The 27,461-nt window shown below is 50.2% G+C and overlaps 2 protein-coding genes across 2 annotated transcripts in view; both read right to left on the minus strand.

Annotated features, from left to right (window-relative positions):
* IGDCC3 (immunoglobulin superfamily DCC subclass member 3) overlaps positions 1 to 4,489 on the minus strand; it is a 111,347-nt gene extending 106,858 nt beyond the window's left edge. Inside the window, exon 1 of the mRNA XM_083411972.1 lies at positions 3,942 to 4,489. Coding sequence (XP_083268098.1) covers positions 3,942 to 4,017 — 76 coding nt within the window. The 5' untranslated portion in view covers positions 4,018 to 4,489. The remainder of the gene's footprint in view (positions 1 to 3,941) is intronic.
* A 7,189-nt stretch (positions 4,490 to 11,678) lies between these two features.
* IGDCC4 (immunoglobulin superfamily DCC subclass member 4) overlaps positions 11,679 to 27,461 on the minus strand; it is a 73,301-nt gene continuing 57,518 nt past the window's right edge. Inside the window, exons 15-20 of the mRNA XM_083411846.1 lie at positions 27,257 to 27,427; positions 26,461 to 26,598; positions 26,260 to 26,365; positions 25,179 to 25,416; positions 16,976 to 17,137; positions 11,679 to 15,714 (exon numbers count right to left, since the gene is read on the minus strand). Coding sequence (XP_083267972.1) covers positions 15,190 to 15,714; positions 16,976 to 17,137; positions 25,179 to 25,416; positions 26,260 to 26,365; positions 26,461 to 26,598; positions 27,257 to 27,427 — 1,340 coding nt within the window. The 3' untranslated portion in view covers positions 11,679 to 15,189. The remainder of the gene's footprint in view (positions 15,715 to 16,975; positions 17,138 to 25,178; positions 25,417 to 26,259; positions 26,366 to 26,460; positions 26,599 to 27,256; positions 27,428 to 27,461) is intronic.

Here is a 27,461-nt window from a genome sequence, read left to right on the forward strand (position 1 = left end):
CTGTGACCCTTTTAATGACAGATCCCAGCGCGTGAATCCAGAGCTTGCGCATGCTGAGCACCTGCTCTGCCCCTGATCTGCAGTGTGCACAACTGTCCACCATGTACACAGATCATGCTGTCGGAAAGTTAAGAGCCTGCTGGATCAGGCCAGCGAACCATCTAGTCCAGCATCTTGTTCTCACAGTGGCTGACCAGAAGCCTCTGGGAAGCCTGCAAGCAGAACCTGAGCACCAGGGCACTCTGCCCACTTGTGATCTCCTGCATAATGCCTCTGACAGTGGAGGAAGAACATTGCCATTGTGGCTAGTGGCCAAAGTGACATGTAGCCACTGGTAGCCTTGTCCTCCTGTATGAACAGCCACCAGCAACAATGGATCATGTGATGATTGTGCTGTAAAAGGTAAAGGGACCCCTGACCATTAGGTCCAGTCATGGCCGACTCTGGGGTTGCAGCGCTCATCTCGCTTTATTGGCCGAGGGAGCCAGCGTACAGCTTCCGGGTTATGTGGCCAACATGACCAAGCCGCTTCTGGTGAACCAGAGCAGCGCATGGAAACACCGTTTACCTTCCTGCCGGAGCAGTGCCTATTTATCTACTTGCACTTCATGCTTTCGAACTGCTAGGTTGGCAGGAGCAGAGACCGAGCAACAGGAGCTCACCCCGTCACAGGGATTCGAACCACCGACCTTCTGATCGGCAAGTCCTGGGCTCTGTGGTTTAACCCACAGCACCACCCGCGTCCTGATTGTGCTGTAGGAGTTCCCAAAAGAAGTTGTGGGGTGGGGTGGGGTTGGAGAAGGGACACAGCAACCTCCCACTTTCCCCGTTTCTGACCTAAATGCCCCCTTCCTCCTGGCTATTCAATTCACATAAATTTGGAGGCTGGGCATCAAAAAAAAGTGGGGAGCAGTGGAGAATGATGGCAAACAGAAGGAGCAAATGCTTGCAATCATTGGCAAAGGTTTCAGCTCAGCAGTTCCAAGGGGGAAATCCCTGTAATGTTTATGCTGTTCTGCTTCAATCCGGTGGGTGGTGTTAACTAACAAGTTCCTGCATTTCTTGAAAGGTAAAAACCACACATTGCAATAAAGCCTCCTGCTTTCGAGGATCAGGAAAAGAACACTAATCTCATGCCCAACTTTCCATCCTGCTTCCCTTGCGGCTGTTTTAAGAAGGCTGTTTCTCCCAATCACGTTTTTGTGCAACGGCTTGTGATTTCGCTGCCTTCTGTATCAGTGGCTCCGTGCCATGCCTGCTTGGCTCAGAAGAAAGCCCCTCCAAGTCCAATGGATTTAATCGCAGGTAAGCATGCACAAAATTGCAGCCTTCATCTTCCCTCCTGTCCCTAGTGCATGCAAAGGAACAACACAGAAAGAGAGGCATTTTTATCCCCCATGGCCCACTTGGGAAAACATTTTGCAACTGTGTTTTTTTTAAATATGAATTTAAAGGTGGCTTTTCTGCAGACACGTTAGTGAACATCCTTCTGGAAACTTGCAGGAAAAAAAACATTTAAAAGTCCTATTATGTGTAGTAGAGGCTTTTCTCCAAGATGCCTAGTCTTCTCATCAGCATCTTTTCAAGCACATCAACTTTGACGGAGAAAAGGTCTTCCGGACTCTAGAAAAAGGCCAGCACAGCCTAACATCTTTCCAACCAGAGACCTCCACAAAGCAGCACACAAAGACAACAGCCCCTCTCTCCCTGCATGCCATTGTGGCATAGTGGTAAGAGTGCAGGTCTAGGGCCTGGGAAACCAGGGTTCAAATCCCGCATTTGGCCATGAAACTCGCTGCATGACCTTGGGCCAGTCCCTGCCTCTCAGCCAAATCCAACTCACAGGATTGTTGTAAGGATAAAACAGGAGAGGGGGGAGAACCATGTGCACCACCTTACATGCCTTGGAGGAGAGATGTGGGATATAACAAACGTAAGGGAAAATAGTTCAGCTCAGCATATGAACATGGTTCTCATGACCAATACCGTTTACATAAACAAAAGCATGCCCTATTATTCCAGCTTGTTCCGTTTGCTATTACCCATATGCATTAGCTGGAATGAGAGAAGTATCCTGTTTAGATGGCAAGCTTGCAAGTCCAGCTAAGAGGCTTTATGAAGGTCCACGCTGGGGTAATCTCAAGAGTTCACCTTGCTTCGCCTTCCAGTTCTGCTGTCTCAAGCCACCTTCCTTTCCCAGGAAACGCTCTTGGTGCATTTGCCCCTTGTGCATTTGAAGTTTCCTTTATGCTTTAATGTTAACCATCCATTGCACTCCTATGGATGCCTCCCGATATGTTGCTATCCCGGATAAGAACAGTAAGAAGGAGAAAAAGCCAGCACATCCCCTGCTTTGTCCCTGAAACCCAAGAGTGGGTCCCACAACCATTTCAGCAATTCTGTGTTTTGAAAGGAGCAGGGAGAGTGGGACTCATGAGACCGACTAACTCCTCCATACCCATCGGGTTCTCTGGACTTTCCCTCCAGCAAACTGAAGACATGCACCCCCTGCTTGCACCCCACTTCATACTAAAAGGGTATCGCAACCTCCATACTCCACAAACCCCTTCTAGACCACGATCGTAAGGACTGACCAAAATCGGACCATACCAAATGTCCATTTAATCTGTCCCCAACGGTGCCGATCACATGCTGGGAACGCCCATTGGGGCAAGACAGAGAGAGCCACCCCCAACTGCCGAACCCCAAGACCTGGTGGCAATCAGAGGCAGCCTGTCTCTGGGAATCAGAGGCGTACTGCCTCACCACAGCACTGGTGCAGGGAGAAATCTCACTCTCCACATGGCCTATTCTTAACACACAACACACGGAGGCAACTGCAAAACCGTGGCTCAGCCCTGCATTAACAATGTAAAGTGCTCCTTACCATAAGACCCAACAGGACCTAGGAACAGAGAAAGGCAACTTACAGCGAGTCAGACCATTGCTCCACCTGGGTCTGTACTGCCTACACTGGCTGGCAGCCTCCCACCTGAAACCCTAGAGAAAGGTTCTCCCCGCCCTTCCTGGAGAGGTAACCAGGATTTGAATCTAGGATCCTTCTGCACGCAAAATAGATTATCACTGTACTGTACTGTACTGTACTCAGCTGTACTGTACTGAGCTACTACAACCACTATCTTTTTTTGGTAAACGAGATTAAATAAATACACCAAAGACGGGTCAGGCAATAGCTACCAGTCATTGTGTAGAGGCACTAGACCCCCGGAGCCCAGACTCTGGGGAAAGATGCCTTTCTGAGCTTTGCAGAGGCATCTCTCGCTCGTTAGGCAGCGCTGGAATCAGAGCACCAGGGCGCGATTTCGGTCTGGTCCGAAGCACAGCGCTCCTGATGCTCTTAAACAAAGAGGGTGCGGAGGAAGGCGAGAGTGATTTTATCATGTGCAGAAGCCTTTATCCGAGGCAGAAGGGCGAGCGCAGCTCCTTCCCTGCAAGAGCCGGTGCTTCGCCCAGAAGCGCCTCTCTCTCAGCCTCTCCGTTGTGCCTCTGAAGGAGGCGAGGGAGGCGGAGAGAACAGGCGGATCGCGGTCGTCGGTTTATTTACTGCGACTTGGCACGTTTCCCTCCTTGGAAGAGGACTTGTTGACAGACCCATGTGCTTTCCAGAGAAGGGGAGGAAAGAAGGGGAGAACCACGCGCGCACCCAAACGCAGCCGGAGAGAAGCCGGGGAGGCGATCGCGCGGCAACAGCCCCGTCCGGAGCTTCGGGGTGCGATTGCCATTTCCACACACACACATAATACACACCCCGAGAAAAGGGCTCCCCCGCCCCGTCGAAGAAAAACAAAGTCTGAAAACGGCGCACGCCCAAAAGTTGAAATCTCAGCTAGTCAGAGGAGGGGTCTCCCTACCCTTCCTGGAGAATCGGTGCCCCCCTCCCTCGTCCCCCTGCCCCTCCGAAGGGAACCCCGCGTGCCTACCTGCTGCCAGGGCGGCGGCGACCAGGAGGCAGGCGAGCGAGCAAAGCGGCGGCAAGGGCCAGCCGCGGGGAGCCATTGGCTCCGGGAAGATTGGAGAGGTCCTCTTTCTTTTCCTCGCGGGCGGGTTCCCCCGAACCCTTCTCTCGACGACGAAGCCCCGTCCGGCGCGGCTGCCTCGCTTCTCTCCCGGGCGAAGCAGGCGTGGCGAGGAGCCCACCGAGCCGCACAAAGCAGCGGCCGCGCACGTGCGCCCGCCGCCGGGCCCAAAGACGAGCGCCCTCGGAGCCAGGCAAGGCAGGCGATGGGTGAGGGGATCCGTCCGTCCGTCCGTGGGGCAGGCCGAGCCTAACGCCTCAACCTTCGCCTCGAGGAGAAGCAGTAGCGGCGGCAGCGAGGACGGGAGGAGCCTGCGCGGCGGCGAGGGCCGCCTTGCGCCATCTTGCCGGACGGGCAGCCGGCCTGCCTGCCTGCCTCTTCGCCGGCGTGCGCTCTGGCGCGGCTGCTCTCCCGGCGCCCGGCTCGCCTCTCCTGCCTGCCAGGCGGCGCCCCAGCAGTAGCAGCAACAGCAGCGCCGCCGCCTTCGAGCCCCCCAACCCTCCTCCTCCTCCTCCCGCCCCGCCCCTCCCCTCCCCTCCCCTGGGAGTCCCCAGCAAAGGGGGCAGAACAAAAGGCGAGCCAACGGCCGGCCGGCCGGCGCGCTCCGGCTTCCCTCGCTCCTGCGACGGGACGGACCCCGCCGGCCAGCGCGCACGGCCGAATAAAGCGCCCCCAATGACTTCCCCTTTTTTTGGCCGGGGGGGAGTTCCTTTAAATGCAGCTAGGAATCAAAGCAGGTCGGACGGGGTTTTTTTTTGGGGGGGGGGTGAGGGTCTCTGCCCTTCCCAGCGCAGCTTTGCAAAGGCTTGAAAAGCCTTTCTCTCTCCCCCTCCCCGCTCCTGTTGCAAAGAAAAAACTACGACCGATAATGGGGTTGCCCCTCTTTGTGGGTCTGCAATGTCTGCGCCCCCTCCCCTCAAAAAAGAGCCCACCCCTAAATAAATGCACAGATTCCACCCCCTACCCCGGCCCCGTGAAAACACACGCAGGGATTTCGTGGCGCGCGGTGCAAATGTGAGGCAGTGGGGTTTTTGTTTGAGGGGGGGGGAGAGGTGATTATTTTGGGGTTGAAAAGTTAGTTGGGGCGGTCGAGGAGATTTTGCACCAGGGGGAGGCGGCGGCAATGAGTTGCGCTGTGTTGGGGATTCCCTTGAGGGGAGAAATTTCTCCTCCGGATCAGCAACTCTGTCGAAAGTAGCAACTGCGGTGGTGCTGGGAACTGGACGGTGTCAAAAAATCCACACCGCTGAAGAGGTGTGGCCGGGCAGGGGGGTTGCAAATACAGAAGGCTCGATAAAGGATGAAAACCCTCCTACAGTTTCCCAGGAACTTCCATACGCTCCTCCCACGGGCAGGGGCAGACGAGGACCTCTGCGCCCCGAAACTGAGCCCGGACATCCCACAAGGCCTGGTACTAGAGATGGGCGAGAGTAGCAGTCAGCGGAGAGCAGGTGTTGAGCTGGGATTCGGGGGGTTGAGAGAGAGCGAGAGAAACAAAAGATGCTCGCTTGACATTCAGACGTTGCGCAGCAGCCCGGCTTGAGAAAGAAGATGGTTGTCGCGGGGGTGTAAAGTAGGGGTACTTTTGCTTGTTGGTTGCCACCCCCGTACACTGTTCAGTACTGAACAGAACGAAAGCCGCTTCCCGTGTTTAAATCAGCTCCTCTTTTACATTCACGAGGTCTGGAGCCTTTTATCTTTAAGAAGGACCACAGCTGAGTAGCAGAGCATCTCCTTCAGAAAAGGCCCCACGTTCAATCTTCAAGTAAGGCTGGGGAAAAGCTCTAGGCTGAGCCCCTGGAGAGGTGCTGCCAGTCAGTGCAGGCAATGCTAAGCCAGATGGACCGAAGGCCCGCCTTTGCCGAAGACTCTGTTTGGAACGGGTGCAAACTGTGGTTCACTGGCAGAGCACATGTTTGGCGTGCAGAAGGTCCCAGGTTCCGTCCTAGAGAACTGCTGTACTCCTGTCCTGTTTATGATCGCCCTCGCTCCCGTTCGGAAACCTGAAGAGTCACTTCAGGTCATTGCAGAAGGACCAATGGTATTACAGTGTAAAGGCAACAGAGGCGTTACTTAGAGCCTAAAAAGTCAGGTTCTGTGGCAGCCCCCAGGGGGCGCTCTCGGGGACTAAAGGGTCCCAGTACCAGGAGTATTGTGTCCAGTTCTGGGCAGCATAATTTAAGAAGGATATTGACAAGGTGGAACGTGTGCAGAGGAGGGTGACCAAGATGAGCAAGGCTCTGGAAACCAAGCCGTGTGAAGAACAGTTGAGGGAATTGGGTATGCTTAGCCTGGAATAGAGGAGACTGTGAGGAGATATGATAGCCTTCTTCAAATATTTCAAGGGCTGTCACATGGAAGAGGGAGCAAGCTTTTTCTCTCCTGCTCCAGAAGATAGGACCCAGAACCAATGAATTCTAATGACAATAAAGGATATTCCAACTAAGCATCTAGAAGAATTTTCTGACAGTAAGAGCTGTTCGACGGTGGAAGGTTGTGGATTCTCTTTCACTGAAGGTTTTTAAGCAGAGGTTGGATGGCCACCTGTCATGGATGCTTTAGTTGAGATTCCTGCATCGCAGGGGGTTGGACTAGATGACCCTCGGGGTCTCTTCCAACTCTACAATTCTATGATTCTGTGAGGACTCGGGTGACAGTTACCAGGTCAGGGCTAGTAGTCATGTCAGCTACAAAAATGTTGCATGTGCTCATGTGCCAATATTGTATGTAGCTTTCAAAGGGGAAGCTGCCCTCGAAGCAAAGTCAACAAATATATAAAATTAAGTTTTAAAGCGGGGTGGGGAGACAGATGCAGGAGTTCCTGTGCAAAAGACCTTGGACTACTTGTAACGCCCGCTAACAACATCCCTGCAAGGCAGGCCGCTCCCCTTATTCCTAATGAAGTCTGGGGGGGTCGTCTGCCACTTAAATAGGCTGATCCCGATCCTTTGCCTGATAGAGATGCAGGCATCCTTCTTTCTTGTTTGTTGTTGTTCAGTCGTTTAGTCGTGTCCGACTCTTCGTGACCCCATGGACCAGAGCACGCCAGGCACTCCTGTCTTCCACTGCCTCCTGCAGTTTGGTCAAACTCATGCTTCGAGAACACTGTCCAACCATCTCGTCCTCTGTCGTCCCCTTCTCCTTGTGCCCTCCATCTTTCCCAACATCAGGGTCTTTTCCAGGGAGTCTTCTCTTCTCATGAGGTGGCCAAAGTATTGGAGCCTCAGCTTCACGATCTGTCCTTCCAGTGAGCACTCGGGGCTGATTTCCTTCAGAATGGAGAGGTTTGATCTTCTTGCAGTCCATGGGACTCTCAAGAGTCTCCTCCAGCACCATAATTCAAAAGCATCAATTCTTCGGCGATCAGCTTTCTTTATGGTCCAGCTCTCACTTCCATACATCACTACTGGGAAAACCATATACGGACCTTTGTTGGCAAGGTGATGTCTCTGCTTTTTAAGATGCTGTCTAGGTTTGTCATTGCTTTATGCTTCTTTCTAGCCACCCCTAAGTTTCAGAAACCTCCAGCGTTATTTTCATGGGATTGTATTGCTGGGAGGAACCCCAAGGATCATCTAGTCCAACCCCCTGTGATACATGGTATCCCATCCCATTTGAAACCATGCCGGACCCTGCTTAGCTTCGCAAGCGTGCAAGCAGTTTTATTGCTGCGCTGTAAGAAAGATCTCCTTTCTCACCCGGAGCCAGAAGCGCCCGAGCTGCGGAGCCTGGGGAACGTACCCAAGCCTCCGGCTCCATATATGCTACCCTGTCCCGTCCCCCCTTTCTCTCCAGTTCCTCTGAATCACCTCTAGCCGGACTAGATTGTATTACCAAACAGTGAGCGGGAGCCCCTTGCGAGGGAAGAGCAGACGAGGCCGGCTCTCACTTCGCCGGAGCAGCTACTGAATTCCACAGCCGTCGCGAGCAGATTAGACCGGCGCTTGCAAAAACAATCCCAGCTGCATCGGGAGCAATCGCACTTTCGTGGATAATTAGGAGGAGGAAAGAGGGAGGGAGGCGCGGGAGCGAAATGCGGCTTTCGCTGTTCTGGGGGAAAGACCAGTGTTTGGGGGTCTGCGTTTTTGGCAAGTCCAAAACTGCATCGCGCAGAGACATAGTACAAACCTTTTGCTGCTGTTGTTCAATGCGAGGGCCACTTTCCTTGGGGGGGAACCTTCGGGGGGGGCACATGCCGGTGGGGGCCATCCTATCCCATCAAATCATCCCCACTGATCCCCAGTGTAGTTGCAAATTCAGAGGTGCAGGGTTGCTCCATGACAGTCACCGCCACTTCCCCTCTAAAAATATGCAGCCACCCAGGATTATACAATGATCTTATAATTATACAATAATAATAACTAGGGATGCATTGCAAGAATCAGTGCAGATGTCCATGTGTTGCCTTTCAGCTAGCTCTGCTCTTTTCTGTGTGCGTACATGGCAAATATTTGGAGTGCTCACATTTTGGGTGGGGAGTGACTAAAGTTGTGTTTTCCATCAAGTTCCATTGCATGTAGCAGAAGTTGCACATCATTCTCTTGAAAAGGAAGCGCGTTGTGTTTTCAGTGTTCCTTCCCTTTGGAACATCTGGACGCAATTCAAAGTGCTGGTTTTGACTGATAAAGCCTCCTGCAACTCAGTTCCCCAATGCCTCAAGGGCTGCTTCTCCCCATATGAACCGGCCTGGACCCTGTGATTGTCATCTGTAGATGGGCCCCCTTCGGGAGGTCTGGAGGGTCGAAACACAAGAACACACCTTTTCAGTGATGGCCCCCATTTGTGGAATGCTCTCCCCAAAGAGGCTCACCTGGCGCCATCATTATACATCTTTAGGTGCCAGGCAAAAACTTTTTTTTCATCAGTTCTTTGGTCTTTTTGTGTGGTTGGAATGTTTTCGTCTAGCTTTTTAAAAATAGGATTGTCTTTTAGATATTTTTTTTTAATGCCGTTTTTAATGCATGTATGTTTTCGTTTGCTTTCGTTTGCCACTGCAAAAAAACAACAACAAGAAGCGACCAATAAATTCAATAAATAAAACAAACCAATAATGTAGCTATGCAGGAATTAAAGAACCTTTTAATGAGGGTGAAAGAGGAGAGCACAAAATATGGTCTGAAGCTCAACATCAAAAAAACGAAGATCATGGCAACTGGTCCCATCACCTCCTGGCAAACAGAAGGGGAAGAAATGGAGACAGTGAGAGATTTTACTTTCTTGGGCTCCATGATCACTGCAGATGGTGACAGCAGTCACGAAATCAAAAGAGGCCTGCTTCTTCAGAGAAAAGCAATGACAAACCTAGACAGCATCTTAAAAAGCAGAGACATCACCTTGCTGACAAAAGTCCATATAGTTAAAGCTATGGTCTTCACAGTAGTGATGTATGGAAGTGAGAGCTGGACCATAAAGAAGGCTGATCGCTGAAGAATGGATGCTTTTGAATTATGGTGCTGGAGGAGACTCTTGAGAGTCCCATGGACTGCAAGAAGATCAAACCTCTCCATTCTGGAGGAAATCAGCCCTGAGTCCTCACTGGAACGACAGATCCTGAAGCTGAGGCTCCAATACTTTGGCCACCTCATGAGAAGAGAAGACTCCCTGGAAAAGACCCTGATCCTGGGTAAGATTGAGGGCACAAGGAGAAGGGGACGGCAGAGGACGAGATGGTTGGACAGTGTTCTTGAAGCTACCAGCATGAGTTTGACCAAACTGCAGGAGGCAGTGGAAGACAGGAGTGCCTGGCGTGCTCTGGTCCATGGGGTCACGAAGAGTTGGACATGACTAAACGACTAAACAACACAACAATGAATATCCCCTTTCAGGCCGACTAGGACACTGAAGATGGGGACTCTCCAAAGACCCTTGCTGCAGAAATGGCAACATCAGCCTCTCCCTGCCACCCGCTTTCACCCAGAACACTGCACAACTGCCACTGATGCTTCTCCCAAGACTTCTAGTTTGGGAGCCCATCTGGGAAAGAAGAAATATTAAAAATAGATTGAGATGTGAGATTTCCAGGGGGGAGGTGGTGGTCAGGAGAAGGATGTAGCACCCTACCCCCCTGCTGTCTCTCCCCCCCCCCCGGAATTTATACCTCCCTGACCATGTCTAACGCTGGCAGGAAATCGGACCTGGCTATTTCGAAGAGGAGTACATCCTGTGAACACCCCCTCACCACCCCAGTAACTCTCAGTAGAATGCCCCCCCCCCTTTCTCACTCTGCTTTTTGTAATTAAGTCCAACATCTGGTTTACTTTCTTCCCTAACTGTTGCTGCACACAGAGCAGATGTTTTCATCCTGATGGCCACACCAGCATGTAAATCTATTTCCTGAGTGGTTCCAGTTCATTTAAAACCTATCAACATGTATGTAAATAACCAATGGGCATGATGGAGTTCATTAATCTGTGATTGGCAGGTCCGGCGACAGGGTGGAGGGGCGGCTTCTAAAGCCAGACCTGATTTAATATCCCCAGATCTAATGAAACCCTCAAAATCTCTGGTTTTGCTTATTTCCCCTTCAACCAAGTGACAGGGAAAAGCAAAGAAGAAGGCAGAGGAAGTGATACCCGGTTGAGTCTCCTCCTTGCCATGTTCTTTCTGGGAGGCAGAGGGTGGAGCTCCCCAGGAGACATGGTTCCTTGGTCAATGGGCAGGGGCCTGAGGGCACTGTGGGTTTGTCCGAACCCTTTTTAAAGCCTCCAAGCTAGTAGCTGCAGGCACACTTTGTAAAAGTGAATTGTATGATGATGATTTATACCCCGCCCATCTGCCTGGGTTTCCCCAGCCACACTGGGTGGCTCCGAACAGAATAATAATAATAATAATAATAATAATGCGATAAAACATCAAACATTAAAAACTTCCCTAAACAGGGCTGCATTCAGATGTCTTCTAAAAGTCAGATAGTTGTTTATTTCCTTGACATCTGATGGCAGGGCGTTCCACAGGGCGGGCGCCACTACCAAGAAGGCCCTTTGCCTGGTGCTCTGTAACCTCACTTCTCGCAATGAGGGAACCACCAGAAGGCCCTCAGAGCTGGACCTCAGTGTCCAGTGCTAATCCTACCCACTCGTTGAAATGAAAATGTCAGGGAACTGCCATCGGAGCCAGAGGGAGAGGGAGGGCTCCAGAGGGATTCCGGAGAGCGTCCCGGGAGGGAGAGAAGCAGCACATCTTCTGGGGAAGGAAATCAGCGTAGCACCAGTGGAGAAGGGGGGCAGATGGGGGAATCGGCGAGGTGGCTCCAAGACTCCTCGCCGGGGACCAGCGGGGAGAGCACGGGTCCTCCGATGCCCACACCCTCCCTGCGCAGAAGGCTTCTGCGCAGGGAGAGTAGGCGGAGACTAGGCGTCAAAGAACTTTTATGTTGGAAGAAGTTCAAGAAACGCCCACTGACGGATTCTGCCAGCGATTGAGACAGCCACGGGCGAGTGGCTGTCCAGACAGAAAGGGTTCACTCAGGCAACCCACCCAGGTGTTGGCACCGGCTTACGCACGAGCAACCCCTAGAACCATTACAGAAAAGTAGCCATGTTCAATGCACCTGTTCTGAGTGGGTTAAGCCTTGGATATGACTCATAGATACTTAGTTTACTTATATTTTTTTACAAAAGAATAAGAACAAACACAGCAAAGGAGCAAAAATCTACTGCTTTTATTCTTCCTTTTCTTTTTAATAAAAAAAAACAAGCATGAGGTAGTTGTTGTGTTAAGGAGGGGGGAAAAACACCATAGAGAAATAGCAGTAGAAATGCTACACTAGAGACACACACTACTAGATTTTTTTTTTCCTTTTTCATATAAAAATTAAATAATATAAAGATGCTCTGAGGAAATAAAAAATACATTGTCATACATTAAAAAGGAGAAAAAAGAGAAAGGCCAATACCTAAAATATTAGGTACAAGAACCTAGAGGGCCCCATCGCAGCAGGAATCCCTCACCGAGCCCGCAGTGAAATTCACAAGAGCCCTAAATGGACCCCCGTTCCTTTCAGTGGGGCTGAGGCAGGAGGGCTCCCTGCCTGGAAAGCGGCCTGTGTTAACACAAACATCCAGGCTAGTGAGGTGACCCAGTTGCTGGAGATGGTTCTCTATTTTCGGAACAAGTTGTTAGAAGCACTCGCAGAGTGTGTAATAAGTGGCGGCAACACCTGCCTGCAAGGAAAGAGCCAGCATCCACCAGGAACATGGGGGCAGGGGGAAGGCTGCTTTCCTGCTGATGATGAACACAGAAAACATAGGGAAAGAACGGTGGGGGGAGCTTTCTCAGCCCCAGGGCCACAAATTCCCCTGTGGGTAACCTCCCGGGGGCCGCATGCCAGTGCTGCATGGGGGCCAGAGGCAGAAGCAATGGATGTACAGTAGGCTAGATTTAGAGGTGTGCCAACGTAAGAGGTTCCTACAGCCCCACCTGCCCCTCTGCATTCTCCATGAGACAAACAGGAGGCAGTATTGCAGTTCAGGGACACAGCCCAGCTGGGCAAAAGCACCTAGGAGGGCTGCATTGCCAGATCAAGAGGCCCATGGAGGTGTGTGCATCTTTGACCCCCCCAGGACTGAGGCTCTCCACCCCCGTGGAAAGGCTTTCATTGCAGGGGAGGAAAAGCTGACCTGTGGTCGTGAGCATGTCAGGGTGAAGGCGAAAGTGAAACTGTTGTCCGGGCCAATAAAACCTTCATACCGCTTGAACGTATAAACCGGCCCTAAATACCGCAATGCTCTCATAAGGTGAGGGAGCAGGGATGTCACAGCAGCATTGCAAGGGGGACAGGGGTGACCCTCTCTACTCAATCAGAAAAGTCAGCATCGGTAGAGGATGCAACCCAATAGGATGCCTGCCTGGGAGGTGGAGGGAAATTTCAAGGAACAGGTTGAGCGTTTCGGAACAGTTCCACAGCCTCACTGTGCCCTCACCCCAACGCTTTCCTGCTGCTGGATGTTGAGGGCCAGGTTGGTTGGGGCTCCTTTTAAGCACCAGAAGAACACCAGATGAGCTGCGGTGCAGTGCACTCGGAATACCTGCAGGCTGAATTCTATGTGCTGGTAGTAGAAATACGTTACTGGAGCCCTTGGACCAAAGGCAAGTGAGAAAGGATCATCATATTCTTCCCTGGGCCCTTTTACTGGCCCTTTTTACATAGGTGGTTAAACTTTTATTCTGCTTTTGGGGCAGGGGGTTGATAAAGGGGGGGGGGGCGTGTATGTGTGTGTGTGTGTGTGTGCGTGTGTGTGTGTGTAGTGCCCAGTTTCAGTTCAGAGCATCTAATGCACACTTGTTGCACAACACAACACAGTTTCCTCTTCTACTTCAGAGAGGGAGATCCAACAACCTCCCAGAAACTGCAGGACTGCAGCTTTACCTATCCTGATTGCTGTGTATCACACACTTGGAAAATGTCACCAGGGGACAGACAAAAGTTTTAAGCTGAAAGTAGGTTGAGAGAGGCGACCATTCGAACGGCCTTCCATACTGAATCAGCCCTCATCCCTCTGTCTGCCGCGGTGACTTCTCTCTACCTGTGTTTTTAAGTAGAGTTCAAAACAAGACATGCACACGGAGAGAGGTGGTCGGATTTCTCTAACTGTGTTATTTCAACTGAGATCTGTTTGAACAAAATGTGCATTTATGTTATGCTAATTCGCAAATTCATTTTTGGCATTTCCAGTTACGGATGCCATTAGGCATGGGGGTTCTCTTTCCTGTTTTTAAAAGTAGGGGTAAAAGCATTAATTCTGGATAGTTGATATTTAATATAATTAAAATATTCCTATTGGGGTAAAAAAACAAACCCTCATCACATAGTCTTTAAGACTTGTAAAAAGCATCCCCCTCGAGGCTGAATGTGGAAAGTGCCCCTTTCCTCCTAATCTTGCATATGAAATAAGCTGAATTGGTGCCAGGGGTTGACAAAGGTATCCCTGCCCCCCAGTTAAAGGGCTCAGCAGCTACAAACCAATACCACCATCCTTGCACGGGGTGGGGGGTTGAGGGAACGGCTTAGCCAGATGAGAGGCAGTGCACCCCACCTGTTTAGGCCCTACATCAGCAAAGGGTGACCCTTCCATAGGGTCCTGTGTTGACACAAGTCACACAACCTACTGCTCCTCTGCAAGGCCAGATTGCCAAAAGGCCTCATAAGAGCTGGACCCAAAGACCTGCTTACTTTGCACCATACAGAGGTGCAAACCTGACATTGGTGCCAATGTCAGAAGGGAGCAGCACTCATTCCATTGCGCCAAGGCTTCTCCTGGCTGCATGGCAACCACCAAAAGGTGCCACTATGGGGTTGTGTGGGCTGGAGGGGGGAAATCCTGGTGGGATGGAAACACCCTGAGGGCCTTGTGTGGCCCACACTGGCCCTTTGTGACCCCAGAATACCAGTCCATGGCACCTTCTTAACCCTCAGCATCCACATAAAGGTAAAGGGACCCCTGACCATTAGGTCCAGTCGCAGACGACTCTGGGGTTGTGGCACTCATCTCACTTTATTGGCTGAGCGAGCCGGCGTACAGCTTCTGGGTCATGTGGCCAGCATGACTAAGCCGCTTCTGGCAAACCAGAACAGTGCATGGAAACACCATTTACCTTCCCGCCGGAGTGGTACCTATTTATCTACTTGCACTTTGACATGCTTTTGAACTGCTAGGTTGACAGGAGCAGGGACCGAACAACAGGCGTTCACCTGGTTGCGGGGATTCGAACCGCCAACCTTCTGATCAGCAAATCCTAGGCTCTGTGATTTAACTCACAGCGCTACCTGCGTCCCCAGCAGCTACATAAACGTTTCCAAAGTGGGTGCTGCAGCAGAACTGCTCACAAAATAAGACAGGCAGCAGCTTCTGGGGTCCTAACGCAAAGGCAAAATACTTGTGGGGTTGGGAGGAGGTCTCCATAGTAAAAACATTTGGGAGGCACTGCTGTACCTTCTTACAGGAACACAGGAAGCTGCCTTATACGAGTCCATCTAGCTTGGTATTGTCTACTGTCTGGCAGCAGTGGCTCTCTGGGGTTTCCAGGCCCTCCTCCTCCTCCAAACCAGGAACTGTGAGGCTATTTAGTACCATCAAGGGCTAAGCCTTATTTAATAGGTATTACGTTACTTCTAAGCTCTGCTCTGGTCAAAGGTTTATAGTCAACGCCCTCTTCAAAGATGGTGGACGCAGGCCACACTTTCAAACACTGAGGGTGAATTGATTATACTAGAGAGGCTGCTACACAAGAGGGCCTGCGACTGGCCTGTGGGGAAAGCCTTGCGCAGGTTGGCTTGCGCATCTTCTCCCCCTTCTGGAAGAGAGTCAGAGTCCCCGCTCTCGGCTGAGTCCAGGCTTTGGCCAGGCCTGGGGAAGCCAGTGTCTGTCTCAAGAAATTCAGCGGCCATCTTGTGGGCCTGCCCATCTATCCTGAGCAACACACTGTGGGCCTCAGGGTCACTCTCGTTTTCTTGGTCCCGGGACACTTTGGTGAGGCTCAGGCTGGGGGACGCCTGCCGTGACGAGTCCTCTGCATGGAGGTGTTCCCGTTCGCAGTCCTCAGAGAGAACAGGTTCCCCATCCAGCACACAAAGCTGGGAGTCAAAATCTCGGTCAGAGGCTGAGAAGTCGGAGTGGACAATGACCTCTGCTTCCATCTGGTTGAGGCTGCTGGGGACGTGTTCCTTGTTCGCGTTGTTCTGTATTATGAAAGAGACAAGCGAAGAGTAGGAACAGCGGTGAAATACTGCAAGGTGTGTTTATCGAAAAGCAGGAGGTGCGTCTTGAACAAACATAGGATGAGGAACACCTGGCTTGACAGCAGAACATATGAAAAGGATCTGCAGGTCTTAGTGAACACAAGCTTAACATGAGTCAACAGTGTGATGCAAGAGCAAAAAAGGTGAATGCTATTCTAGACTGCATCAACTGAAGTATAATATCTCTGGGCCTTAAATTGAGGCTCATACAACAACAAAAAATATTCAGAATATACTGGACCCCATTACGTCTGTTTAAAAAAGCGCTATCTAAGGTATCTAACTGCTGAAGATGCAACAGGGATAATGCTTCTCTAAAATATGTGTTTTTTCATTGTCCTATATTGAAAGATTTTTGGCAGAAGATAACTGAAACTATCAACAGAACTGCATGGAACAACCTTGCATTTGCAGAGCAAAATATCCTCTTGAATTATATACGCAGCACATGGAACCTTACAAAAGGACAATGTGGGTGGACGCTCTGTGCCCTGACCACAGCAAAAAGACTGATACTGATGAACTGGAAAAATAAAAATGTGTCTCTCTTCTATGATTACAGTGGTACCTCAGGTTAAGTATTTAATTTGTTCTGGAGGTCTGTTCTTAACCTGAAACTGTTCTTAACCTGAAGCACCGCTTTATTTAGCTAATGGGGCCTCCTGCTGCCACCGCGCCGCCGGAGCCCGATTTCTGTTCTTATCCTGAAGCAAAGTTCTTAACCTGAAGCACTATTTCTGGGTTAGCAGAGTCTGTAACCTGAAGCATATGTAACCTGAAGCGTATGTAACCTGAGGTACCACTGTAGATTGAAAACTTATACAAACATATGAACAACTTGCATATAAACACAGAGTTGCAATGGGCAAATTCAATGATATTTGGAATCCATTCTTACAAATACTGTAATAGGTTAAGATCTGGTGATGTGCACACACACAAAAAGTATAATGTCCAGATCAAGGGAAGTCACTAGAGTCTGCCAAATTATGCTGACCCCTGGCACCAACCTGGAGAAATTCCTATAGGTGCTCTGTTGACAGAATGCACTTTATCCTGGTAAACTAGTCAACCAGGCATTCTGAGGAGAAGCCAGGAATTTAAATATAACTGTGCAGTCCCCAGTGTTATGTGAGCCCTGCAAACAAATCTTTCCCTTCTTGTTCCAAACAGCAAGAATCCCCCTGCTGGGAATACACACCGTAACAACCTCATAGACCAGCGCTTGCAGCAAGACCTTTTGCCCTCCGTTGGACGCCATCTTCAACGATCCGTTCAAAGCCATGGTGGGATCTTTGGGAGCTGTGTCTCCATAGCCAGCGATGCTGTTTGCCCAGCTGCTCAGCGATTTCTCCCAGGGAGGCTACAGAATTGTAAGGAAAGGAAGGGACATTATCTCTGGTGCCACACAGGAAGATCCAAGGTCTGTGGGTGGAAATAAAGCCTAAGGGTTTTGAGGACACTTAGCTGCTGGGATTTGCAAGGCAAATGGAAGCAGTGGAAATAAACAAAGGGAAACAAAATGAACTTTCTAGTAATGTGAAAAAGGAAAAGGCTGTTCCTCACCAGCCTTTCCCAGATGTTTCAGACCGCAACTCCTGTCAGTCCCAGCCAGCACAGCTGTCTAAAACATCTGGAGGGCACCCGTAAGGCTGCTCTTCTACAACCATATGAAGCCCTGGTGAAATAATGAAATAAAGGCTTCGTTTCCACTCAGGTGAGTCTTGGCTGAGCCACTTTGGACTTAAGGTAGCCAAATGCAATAAGGACTTAATCCCAGCACATAATTAGTATGTTAGGGAGAAAGGTAGTCAACAGCTGCATGACATGCTAGCTTTCTAGGTGAGGGGATTAAAACTTTTTTTGTGTGTGTACAGAGGAGTATTCAGTGATGTGAGCCCTTATCTGCAGTCTAACACTTTAGTGAGAATGAGGGCAAAAAGGGCCTCAACAAAGTGTATATGAACTCCTGCAAAGCGTTCTACTCTTTAATGAGTTTCTTACCGCTTAGTGACTTGTAACAAAATAAAAATATTAAAGACAGCTGGGTTAATTGCTTTTTTTTAAAAAAACCAACAGAAACAGAATTTTGCAGTCTTCTGAAGTTAGACAAATTTATTCAGCTTTACATCATTTCTTCTCCTGCTAGGTTCCGAATTTCTCTGGCTTTGGCTCACATGTTTCAAGCCTGCCTTTGCAGACTTAAGGGAACTAACTTGCTTGTTTGTTTGTGGGAGCGGGCAGGATGGAAAAATGAGTTTCTTGTCTTTTTGTCCCTAGGTGCTCAGCTTTGGACTAGTTTGGACCGAATAAATTCATTCATAAGCAGGGTTGATATATGATGTATGTGTTTCAAAAGGCCATGGGTTTTTTCCCCCTGTCAAAATCGCCAAAAGGAAAACAACATCAGCTAGGGATGGGCTCCTGTCTTTGCAAAGAGGTTCCTTTGTGTGGAGACACAGCCAAAACCTGACTAGAGGAGGAGGAAGAGGAAGAGGAAGGCAGCAAGATGGGAAATGAAGAAGCGAATTGGCCTTGCGGATTGGGCAGTTAACATGGCAGGAGAGAGAGAGAACGAACCACAGGCATGTGAGAGAAAGAATCAGGCAGCAGTGATGCTAAGACATTTTAAAATGGGAGGCTGACAGTCCTGTGGTTTATCTTGCATTGGATGATCTCCTTCAAGAGGTTTCAGCTGTATGGCCAAATCCTGCTCACTCCCCCCAGCCCCTGATCCCAGACTCAAAAACTATTGCTTCATAAACCAGGCCAAAACCTGCTCCTCTGTGGCGTTCTCCAATCCCATGGGCCACAAGTGTTACCCTGTTTGCAAGTCTACAGCAATTAAATTATACAGCTAGAAGAGAACTTCTCCAGGCTCCTTTATCCTCTCCTCCTCCTCTCCAGTTTGCCATAAAAACTACCATGCGCAACACTTTGGGCCTTTGCCCGGTCTTTCAGAGCTTGAGCTGGTTAGCTCTCAAGTTGGCCTTTTCCAGATCCCAGAGTGGGACGGTTTCTCTGGGTGCCCCCAGCTGGGGCAAAAGGACTTGCTCTCAGGTGTTTCGAAAGGTACAGAGGCTGCTGTTCTCACCCACCCACCCCCTCCCCAACCTTCCCGCTAGCTGGAAATTGTTAAAATGGCATACCACAGCCCTCCCACTCTTGCAAGGTGGACCCAGGGAGGCCTCCATATCCACTGGCAATGCCAGGGTGTTGTCTCGCCTTCCCCTCCCACCCCAAAGCATGCCAGGTCCTGCTCTCAGTACCCCCAGCCTTATTTCATATCTTAGAGGAGGACCATAGGAATCTGTCTTATCCAAAGTCAGACCATTGGTCTATCGAACTCAAAATGGTCTACACGGACTGGCAGCAGCTTCCCTTCAGGGATTCTGGGAAGGAGATTCCCCCAGCCATTGGGGACTGAACCTGGGACTTCTGCATGCAAAACAGATGCTCTAAAGCTGACCTATGATCCTTAGTCTGAAGCTGCCTTACACCAAGTTAGAGCCTTGGTCCATCCATCTAAGGTCTAGGGCCCTCTCAGTGATGGCTCCGACCTGGTGGAATGCTCTGTCCCATGAGACCAGGGCCCTGCAGAATTTAACTTCCTTCCGCAGGGCCTGTAAGACAGAACTATTCCGCCCGGCTTTCAATTTGAACCTGGCCTGATCTTTTGTTCCCCTTCCTTCCCTCCCTCCCCTTTTTGTGAAGACTGCCCTCTCTGGGATCCCACAGCTGGTTCTCCCCTGGTCTCCTCGCTGGCCCAAGTGGGACTAATTTAGCCAGCTAGCCCTGGTGACCATCTAATGTTTATTGGATGGATTTTCCCCCTAAATTTATTTTTGATTTTATTGTTATTTACACTTTATACAATATTTTATGCTGTTGTGGGCTTTTTTAGCATCAGTTAAGTGTTTTAGATTTTGTTGTTAGCTGCCCTGAGCCCAGTTTCCTGAACCAGGAAGGGCGGGGTATAAATAAATTATTATTATTATTATTATTATTAATCTCAGAGCTGTCTACACTGACTGGCAGCAGCTCTCAGACAGGGATGCTCTCTCAGTCCTGCCTGAAGATGCTGTACATTGAATTCAGGACCTGTGTTCTAGCCACTGAGCTACAGACCTTCAGATTCTAACACTGGATTATAAAGAGAAATGCAATCATGTTTTTCCTCTGGGGGGAAAAAGAGAAGATGAAACAGGAGGAAGGATTAGAGTAGAGGGACCTTCCCTGACATCTGTTTAGCATGCTGCTGTTCTGGCACGGAAACAGTGGAGTGGGTGAGAAATCAGAGTGTGATGCTTCCTAACATGAGGCTGACCTTGGCTCAAGTCGGGCTGACCCCGTTTCTACGTCAAAATGTGGAGGGGAGCACACCAGATGTTGTGTGTTTCTCTCGTGCCGTGACCTTTCCATGGCATGCCGTTGTCAATAATCCAGATGGGAAGAGACAAGGAAGGGTGAGCTGGGCACGTTAAAGAGCCTCCTTGTGCCAATCTTATTGCCAGGGCAGCTGGGCCAGTCCCTTGGGCAAGGACACCTTCCAAGCCAAGACTAAATCAGAGCGCCTAAGACTCTTAAGATGAGTATGTCTAACTCTGCACAATGCCCACCAAAAATACACCACCAAAAAGTAGGACCAAAAGTAGGACCAAAATAGGACCATATCCAGATTTATAGGCATGGAGGCAAATTTAGAAACGATTGCTAAACATTCAATAGAAATACTTCTCACCTTGGAGGGGAGGCCTGGGTGCCTGCATGGCTAAATTAGGGTTACCAGACGTCCCCGTTTCTCGGAGACAGTTCCTGAATTTGTGAATAAGTCCCTGGACAAATTCCATCCCCAGAATGTCCCCGGATTTCATCTAATGTCCCCGGGAAATGCAGCAGTGGCAGTCTCAACAGCCTGGAGCAGTTAGCTCTGGCTGGCTTCAGGAGCTGCTTGGAAGTCCTCATATGATGGTGGTGCAGGGGCTCTAAGATGCAGCTTCCGGGCTGCCTCCACCTTCCCTGACCCCAGCAACTAAGCTGTGAAGAGAGGCTTCATGATGCCTATCGGAGCAGTCTCCCAACTCCTACTTGCGTGCAAGCAGGAGCGGGGCAGGGATCTCTCAGCTGTGAAGGGAAGCTTCACAGGAGGGGGCAGGAATAAGAAGGTAGGCCGATTGGGGCTGGCTGAGGGCAGGCTGAGTTCGGATCAGATGCTACTACTTAATCCGTTCCAGAAGACCGTTTGGCTTCCGAAAAGTTTGAAAACCGAGGATCAATGGGCTGGCTGCAAAGTCAATTGGGGGGGGGAATTAAAAACATGGCTCAGAAGCCATTTGGCTTCCAAAAATCATTCAAGAACTAGAGCAGTTACTTCTGGGTTTTCAGCATCCAGGAACCAAAACGTTCCAAAACGGAGGCGTTCGGGAACCAAGGTTTGACTGTATGGGCCAAATCTTGGTTAGGCAGCCACATTTCCTCCCCCCCCCCAAACCTCATAGATTTGCTTTTAGAAAAATAACAACACAGACCCTGAGCTTCCCACCCCTCCCCCTTTTTTGTAGAGATATAAAGTGGAAATCACACCCCAAAATCTGTCTCAAAATAAGGTCGGGGAACAACTGGCACCTGTCAATAACGGTTTGCATAGAAGAAAATGAAAGACAAAGATGAAAGCTGCATCTTTTTACTGGGCCAACTGATGGTTGGAAAACCAGAAAAGTGTGGAGTTTCAGCTGTTCCTTGTAGCTGAAACTGACCAGCAGCTACATTAAAAACCTAACCCAGGCTGGGTTGGAGGGTTAGCACAGACATCAAAGCCACCAGGACAAAGGAAATGAGTTTGCAGCGGCAGGATTAGCCAGCAGGGGCCTCTCAGTGGGTGTGAAAAGAGGGGGGTGGGTGAGGACTTCGAGATAAATGGATAAACACCCCTTCCCCATCACTTGCTCAAACCCCAAACAGCTCAGATGGAACAGCGAAGAAGAGTTGCGTTCATCCACGTTTTCCAAGATAATCTGGGGTCTCAATGGATGATGAAGCCACATGGAGAATCTCTTACATGGAGACTCTTCCAAGGAGGGCAGGCCTATTTCCTTCCCCCACCAAATGCTGACGGTAGTGGCAGAACACACACACACACACACACACCCCTTTGCAGGGCAGGCTTCAACATAGATTGTCTTTGCTCCCCTCTAGTGGCCAGCCAGGGGTGTGGAGACCAGGCGGAAGATGTCTCCCTGCCCAGCTCAAGGCTGAAACAAAACACTCGCAGCTGCTGTGCTCAGGGCACTCATGCCCAGGTCCCTCCCTGCCTGGCAAAGGCCCTGTGGGGTTCTGGGTTGTCCCTTTCCTTTCCAGCAGGGCTGTCATGGGAAGACTTGGCCACTGCACAAGTTAAGAACAGTTTCAGGTTAAGAACGGACCTGCGGAACAAATGAAATACTTAACCCGAGGTACCACTGTATTCCCTTTTTAAACACAGTGGTACCTCAGGTTAAGTATTTAACTCGTTCCGGAGGTCTGTTCTTAACCTGAAACTGTTCTTAACCTGAAGCACCACTTTAGCTAATGGGGCCTCCTGCTGCTGCCGCGCCGCCGGAGCACAATTTCTGTTCTCATCCTGAAGCAAAGTTCTTAACCTGAAGCACTATTTCTGGGTTAGCGGAGTCTGTAACCTGAAGCGTCTGTAACCCGAGGTACCACTGTACAGGGAATGGAAGATAAGAGAGGGTGAATTGCCCCAGGGCCATGTGGTGAGTCCTTGGCGGAGACAGAGAACATGAACCCAGGTCCACCTCCATTTCTCCACCCACAAAGAGGTTAAAACCTCTGGCTGTAAAGAAACTCTGCCCTGCCCAGCTAAAGCTCTTGCCACCCGACTGCACTTTGCCCTCCTTCCCGTCTCCAGCTTGACGGCTGCTTTCTCTTCAGGGCTGGGGACCCGCAAGAAATGTCATGATTGACGCCAACGCGAAATCCCACGCGCTCGCCACACACTTGTTTCAGTCAATCTCCTAATTACCTTACACATTCTCCACAGGCTACAAAGACAGGCATAAACTGATTAGCTAAATTAGGCCAATTAAACATTCCCTAATGAAATGAAATGCTCCAGACAAACTCTGGGAAGCTTTAAAGAAAAAGGGTGGGCGGGGAGGGGCAAGCGAAGTGGGGAGGAAAAGCAAAGGCGGCACAATTGGCAGGCAAAATAAGTTGCCGCAAAAGAAAGAAAAAGTTATAAAGGGATCTTGGAGCAGAAACTGCCATGACAGCAAGACTTGGGGGGTGGAGTGGGAGTGGGGACGATGCATGGGTGCAGCCCTCCCCCCTCTTCTGCCTGTCCATAAAACACACCAAGCTCCAGAACCTTATGATGCAAATCTGTGCATGGGGCAACATCTGGCCACAGAAGGAGTCAGAGGAAGAAGGTAAAGGTAAAGGGACCCCTGACCATTAGGTCCAGTCATGACCGACTCTGGGGTTGCGGCGCTCATCTCGCTTTATTGGCTGAGGGAGCCGGCGTACAACTTCCGGGTCATGCGGCCAGCATGACTAAGCCGCTTCTGGCGAACCAGAGCAGCGCATGGAAACACTGTTTACCTTCCCGCTGGAGCGGTACCTATTTATCTACTTGCGCTTTGAGGTGCTTTCGAACTGCTAGGGTGGCAGGAGCAGGGATCGAGCAACGGGAGCTCACCCCGTCGTGGGGATTCGAACCGCCGACCTTCTGATCGGCAAGTCCTAGGCTTTGTGGTTTAACCCACAGTGCCACCCGCGTCCCTCAGAGGAAAAAGAATGGTGCTCAAAACCATGACCATTTCTTGCACTCTGGCATGCAGTTTGCTGACACCAAGCCCCAACCAGCGAAGGGGAATGGGCTAAATACACATGCAGAACATCTTGAGAAGCAGTAAGTGGGAGCCACAACAGGGATCACTGACGTCTCTTAAGACACATGATTTGGCTTGGTTCTGTACTGCAGAAGTTCTCTCTGGTACTCCAGGTTTAGCAGTTATTATTTTACACTACCTTAGCACAGGGATGGCTTAGCTCAGGGGACCGTTGCGTTTTCTAAGCCCAAGGGCACTGGTTGCCAGCAAGTCCTCCACTGAAGTCTTCCTATGGTATCTGTGAACCAGCCTCCTGCTCCTCTTCGCTGCTCCCTTTTCCTCCCTTGCAAAGTACATACAGCTGAAGGAGGAAGCTGGAAAAGCGACTCTCTTCCCCACTTCCTCCTTCAGCTCTATGTGCTCTTCAAGGTTCAGGTTATTTTTGCTTAAGCTCACTTTTGCCCAGTTCCTGTGATCCCAGCAAACGTTTTCTCTATTGGCGGTGCAAGGCAGTGGGGCAGAGGCCTGATCCATGGGAGAGAACTTAATGGAGGCGGATGAAGAGATGCTTACTACACTCAACCAAAAAATCAAAATGTGCCTTGCAATTGGCTATCATGTGCTTCTGACCTTTCTTTGCAGAACTTATCTGGCCCCATCTGGATAGTCATAATCATTTTCACCCCAAACCAGACACTTCTTGCCTCCTTTCAGTTCTCCACCCCACCCCCACAATCACATTAATTATTACAGTGGTGCCCCGCAAGACGAATGCCTCGCAAGACAGAAAACCCGCAAGACGAAAGGGTTTTCCGTTTGCAGAGGCGCTTCGCAAGACGAATTTCCCTATGGGCTTGCTTCGCAAGACGAAAATTGACGAAAATTCCTGCGATTTTTTTTCCGCTCCAAAACACCTTTTTCTGAAGCGCTAAGCTGCTAAAAGCATTTTAGCAGCAAAACCGCTAATCCCTTAAGCCTTAAAAAGCCGTTTTTAGCCCTTAAACTGTCAATAGCGCTAATAGCGCTAATCCGCTAATGGGCTTGCTTCGCAAGACGAAAAAACCGCAAGACGAAAAGACTCGCGGAACGGATTCTTTTCGTCTTGCGAGGCACCACTGTATTTTTATTTTAAGCTGCAGCAACCTGCTTCCATCCTGGCGGAAGTGGTGCCTGGGCCCCTTTGCACATTCTCAGCATGTCCCAAAATGTCTCCCAGTGCCTAGCAAATTCAAACCCCCTCTTCCCAACATCTCATCCATGCATTGTCTAGCTGGCCCTGTGTGTGGAACAGGTAGCATTTCAGAGAAAGCCACCTTGAAGGTCCTGTCTTTCACGTCCCCCTTCCCCTTCCAAGCAATCTAATTTGGGTTTTCAGGATCGCCAGGAACATAATCTGCCAGCATTGAAATATCTTCACTGCCTTCAACATTTCGAGGCACAATTCAAACTGTAAGATGTAACCTCCCCAAAAATATCCAACCCACCTTGGGAGCAGGTTATCTGAGGACTGCTTGTTTCCCTTCCAAGTGGCAAGGGGATCCCCACGAAAGGGGAACACAGGACCAAATAAAATACCTTTCTTTTGACGTGGCCCATGCTGTCATCCAGGGGGCAACCACGAATGAGGCCCTGCACTTCAGTCAACTCCATGATGTCCGCCGGTGGTGAGGGAGCATCATCAGAGAGCGGGGTCATCAGGGACTCCAGTTCATGAGAGCTGGAGGGGGCCACAGGAAGGGACGGTGTTTGCCGGCTCCGGTGATAGTAGGTGTGGTTCCCGGCTGCTTGGGAAACCAGGCCTGCCACAGACTCTCTGCAGGAGTGAATGAACAAAAGACTAAGCGCTCACCAACCAGTAACAAAACGTCCCCTGCAGCTCAATGAATGCTGGAGATTTCCCAGCAGACTGGACCAGTGCTAGGCACAGGATCATTCTTGGCCAATAGCAGCAGGTTATTAAATGACCAATTGCTGATTTATTTGCTGCGGGATTATACACAGAACAGAAAGCTACCTTATACAGAGTTAGACCCCTGATCCTTCTAAGTCAGGGTTTCCCAAACTTAGGTCTCCAGCTGTTTTTGGACTACAACTCCCATCATCCCTAGCTAGCAGGACCTGTGGTCAGGGATGATGGGAACTGTAGTCCAAAAACAGCTGGAAAACCCAGTTTGGGAAACCTTGATCTAGGTCATTATTGTCCACAATGGCAGGTAGACGATCTCCAAGATTTCAAGCAGGGGTTTCTTTTCAGTCCTGTCTGGAGATGCAGCCAGGGACAGCACCAGAGACCTTTACTTTCAAAAACTGCGACACTGCCTTCCTAATTCCAGCAAGGCAGCTGTGTTAGTCAGCCAATACAAAAAATATATGCTATGGTACACTTTAGGGTTGTAGCTACTTTTGTATTATACTGAGATTATCCCGCTACGTGTGTCCGTGACAATGCTTTCTCTAGCACCATAGGAAACAGTCTTTGACTGAGTCAGACTATTGGCACATCTCGCTCACTGCACTGACTGGCAGTGGCCTTCCAGGGCTTCGGACAAAAGACACAGACCAGAGGCTGCGATACAGATATGGCAGGCTCGTGGCCGAACGGACAGGCTTCAGTTTGGTCTGATGTACTTTGGGCCAAGGCGAGGCAGACACCTACCTTGGCTTGTTGTTGCGAAAGCTGGCGCACATGCAGAAGAGAACACACAGCAAGCCTAGGCAGATTCCCACGATGATCCCCGTGACAGAGTGAACGTCCAGCATATCTGAGGGACACAGGAGAGCAGTCAAAGAGAAGAGGGTGATGCCGCAGCCTGCCAAGGCGAACCCCACCTTGCACTGTGTGCGCTGCTGTGTGTACCTGAGAACTTCTCCTGCAAGGTCTGTACATCCTTGACGTTGGAGTACGGCCCTGACCCAACCACCGTCTTGGCTCCCATCTTGAAGAAATACCGGGTGTCGCTCTCCAGCCCATGGACTTCGGTGCTGAACGTATTGCCTGAGCAAGAGAGCAAACCCAGCAGTGCTCAAGTGTTGCAGACTGGTTAAAAACACAGCGGATATTCTGCGGCTCCCATGTAGTAGTAATAATAATAACAATATATTATTTATACCCTGCACACTCTGGGTGGCTTCCAACAAAAGATTAACAATACATCAAAACATCAGTCATTAAAAACTTCCCTAAACAGGGCTGCCTTCAGATGTCTTCTAAATGTCCGGTAGCTGTTTATTTCTTTGACATCGGATGGGAGGGCGTTCCACAGGGTGGGCGCCACCACTGAGAAGGCCCTCTGCCTGGTTCCCTGTAACTTGGCTTCTTGCACTGAGGGAACACCCAGAAGGCCCTTGGCGCTGGACCTCAGTGTCCAGGCTGCACAATGGGGGTGGAGACGCTTCTTCAGGTATACTGGGGTGAGGCCAAGGAAGATAGCTTCTTCTTTAAACATCCACAGGGGTGGGGAAACCCTCATTCCAATTTCATTTGGGTAGCAAAGAGGGGGAGAGGGGGTGGCAGAAGAAGAGAAAGACCTATTCACCGCCATCCCTGCTCACCCTGGCATTTGGCCCTTGGCAGATGACCCCTGAGGGAAAGTTGAAAAATGAAACTACTCCCGTACTCCTGCGCAAAAGTTTCCTCTATGCATTTTTTTTACCTTCTTTTGTCAGTAGAGTCCACATCTCATCAGGTTGAGTGTGATTGGCATTGTACAGGATGAGGTACTCCACGATGATGCCATTTGGCTCAGAGGGGGGGCACCAGTGAACCTGGACGGCATATGGGTTGATGGGGTGAAGCCGCAAGTCAGAGGGAGGCGTTGACGGCCCTGCAGGAAGGGGAGGACAGAACACAAAAAGGGA

The sequence above is a fragment of the Podarcis tiliguerta genome, assembly GCF_965153285.1.
Source record: "Podarcis tiliguerta genome assembly, chromosome: 14".
NCBI lineage: Eukaryota > Metazoa > Chordata > Lepidosauria > Squamata > Lacertidae > Podarcis > Podarcis tiliguerta.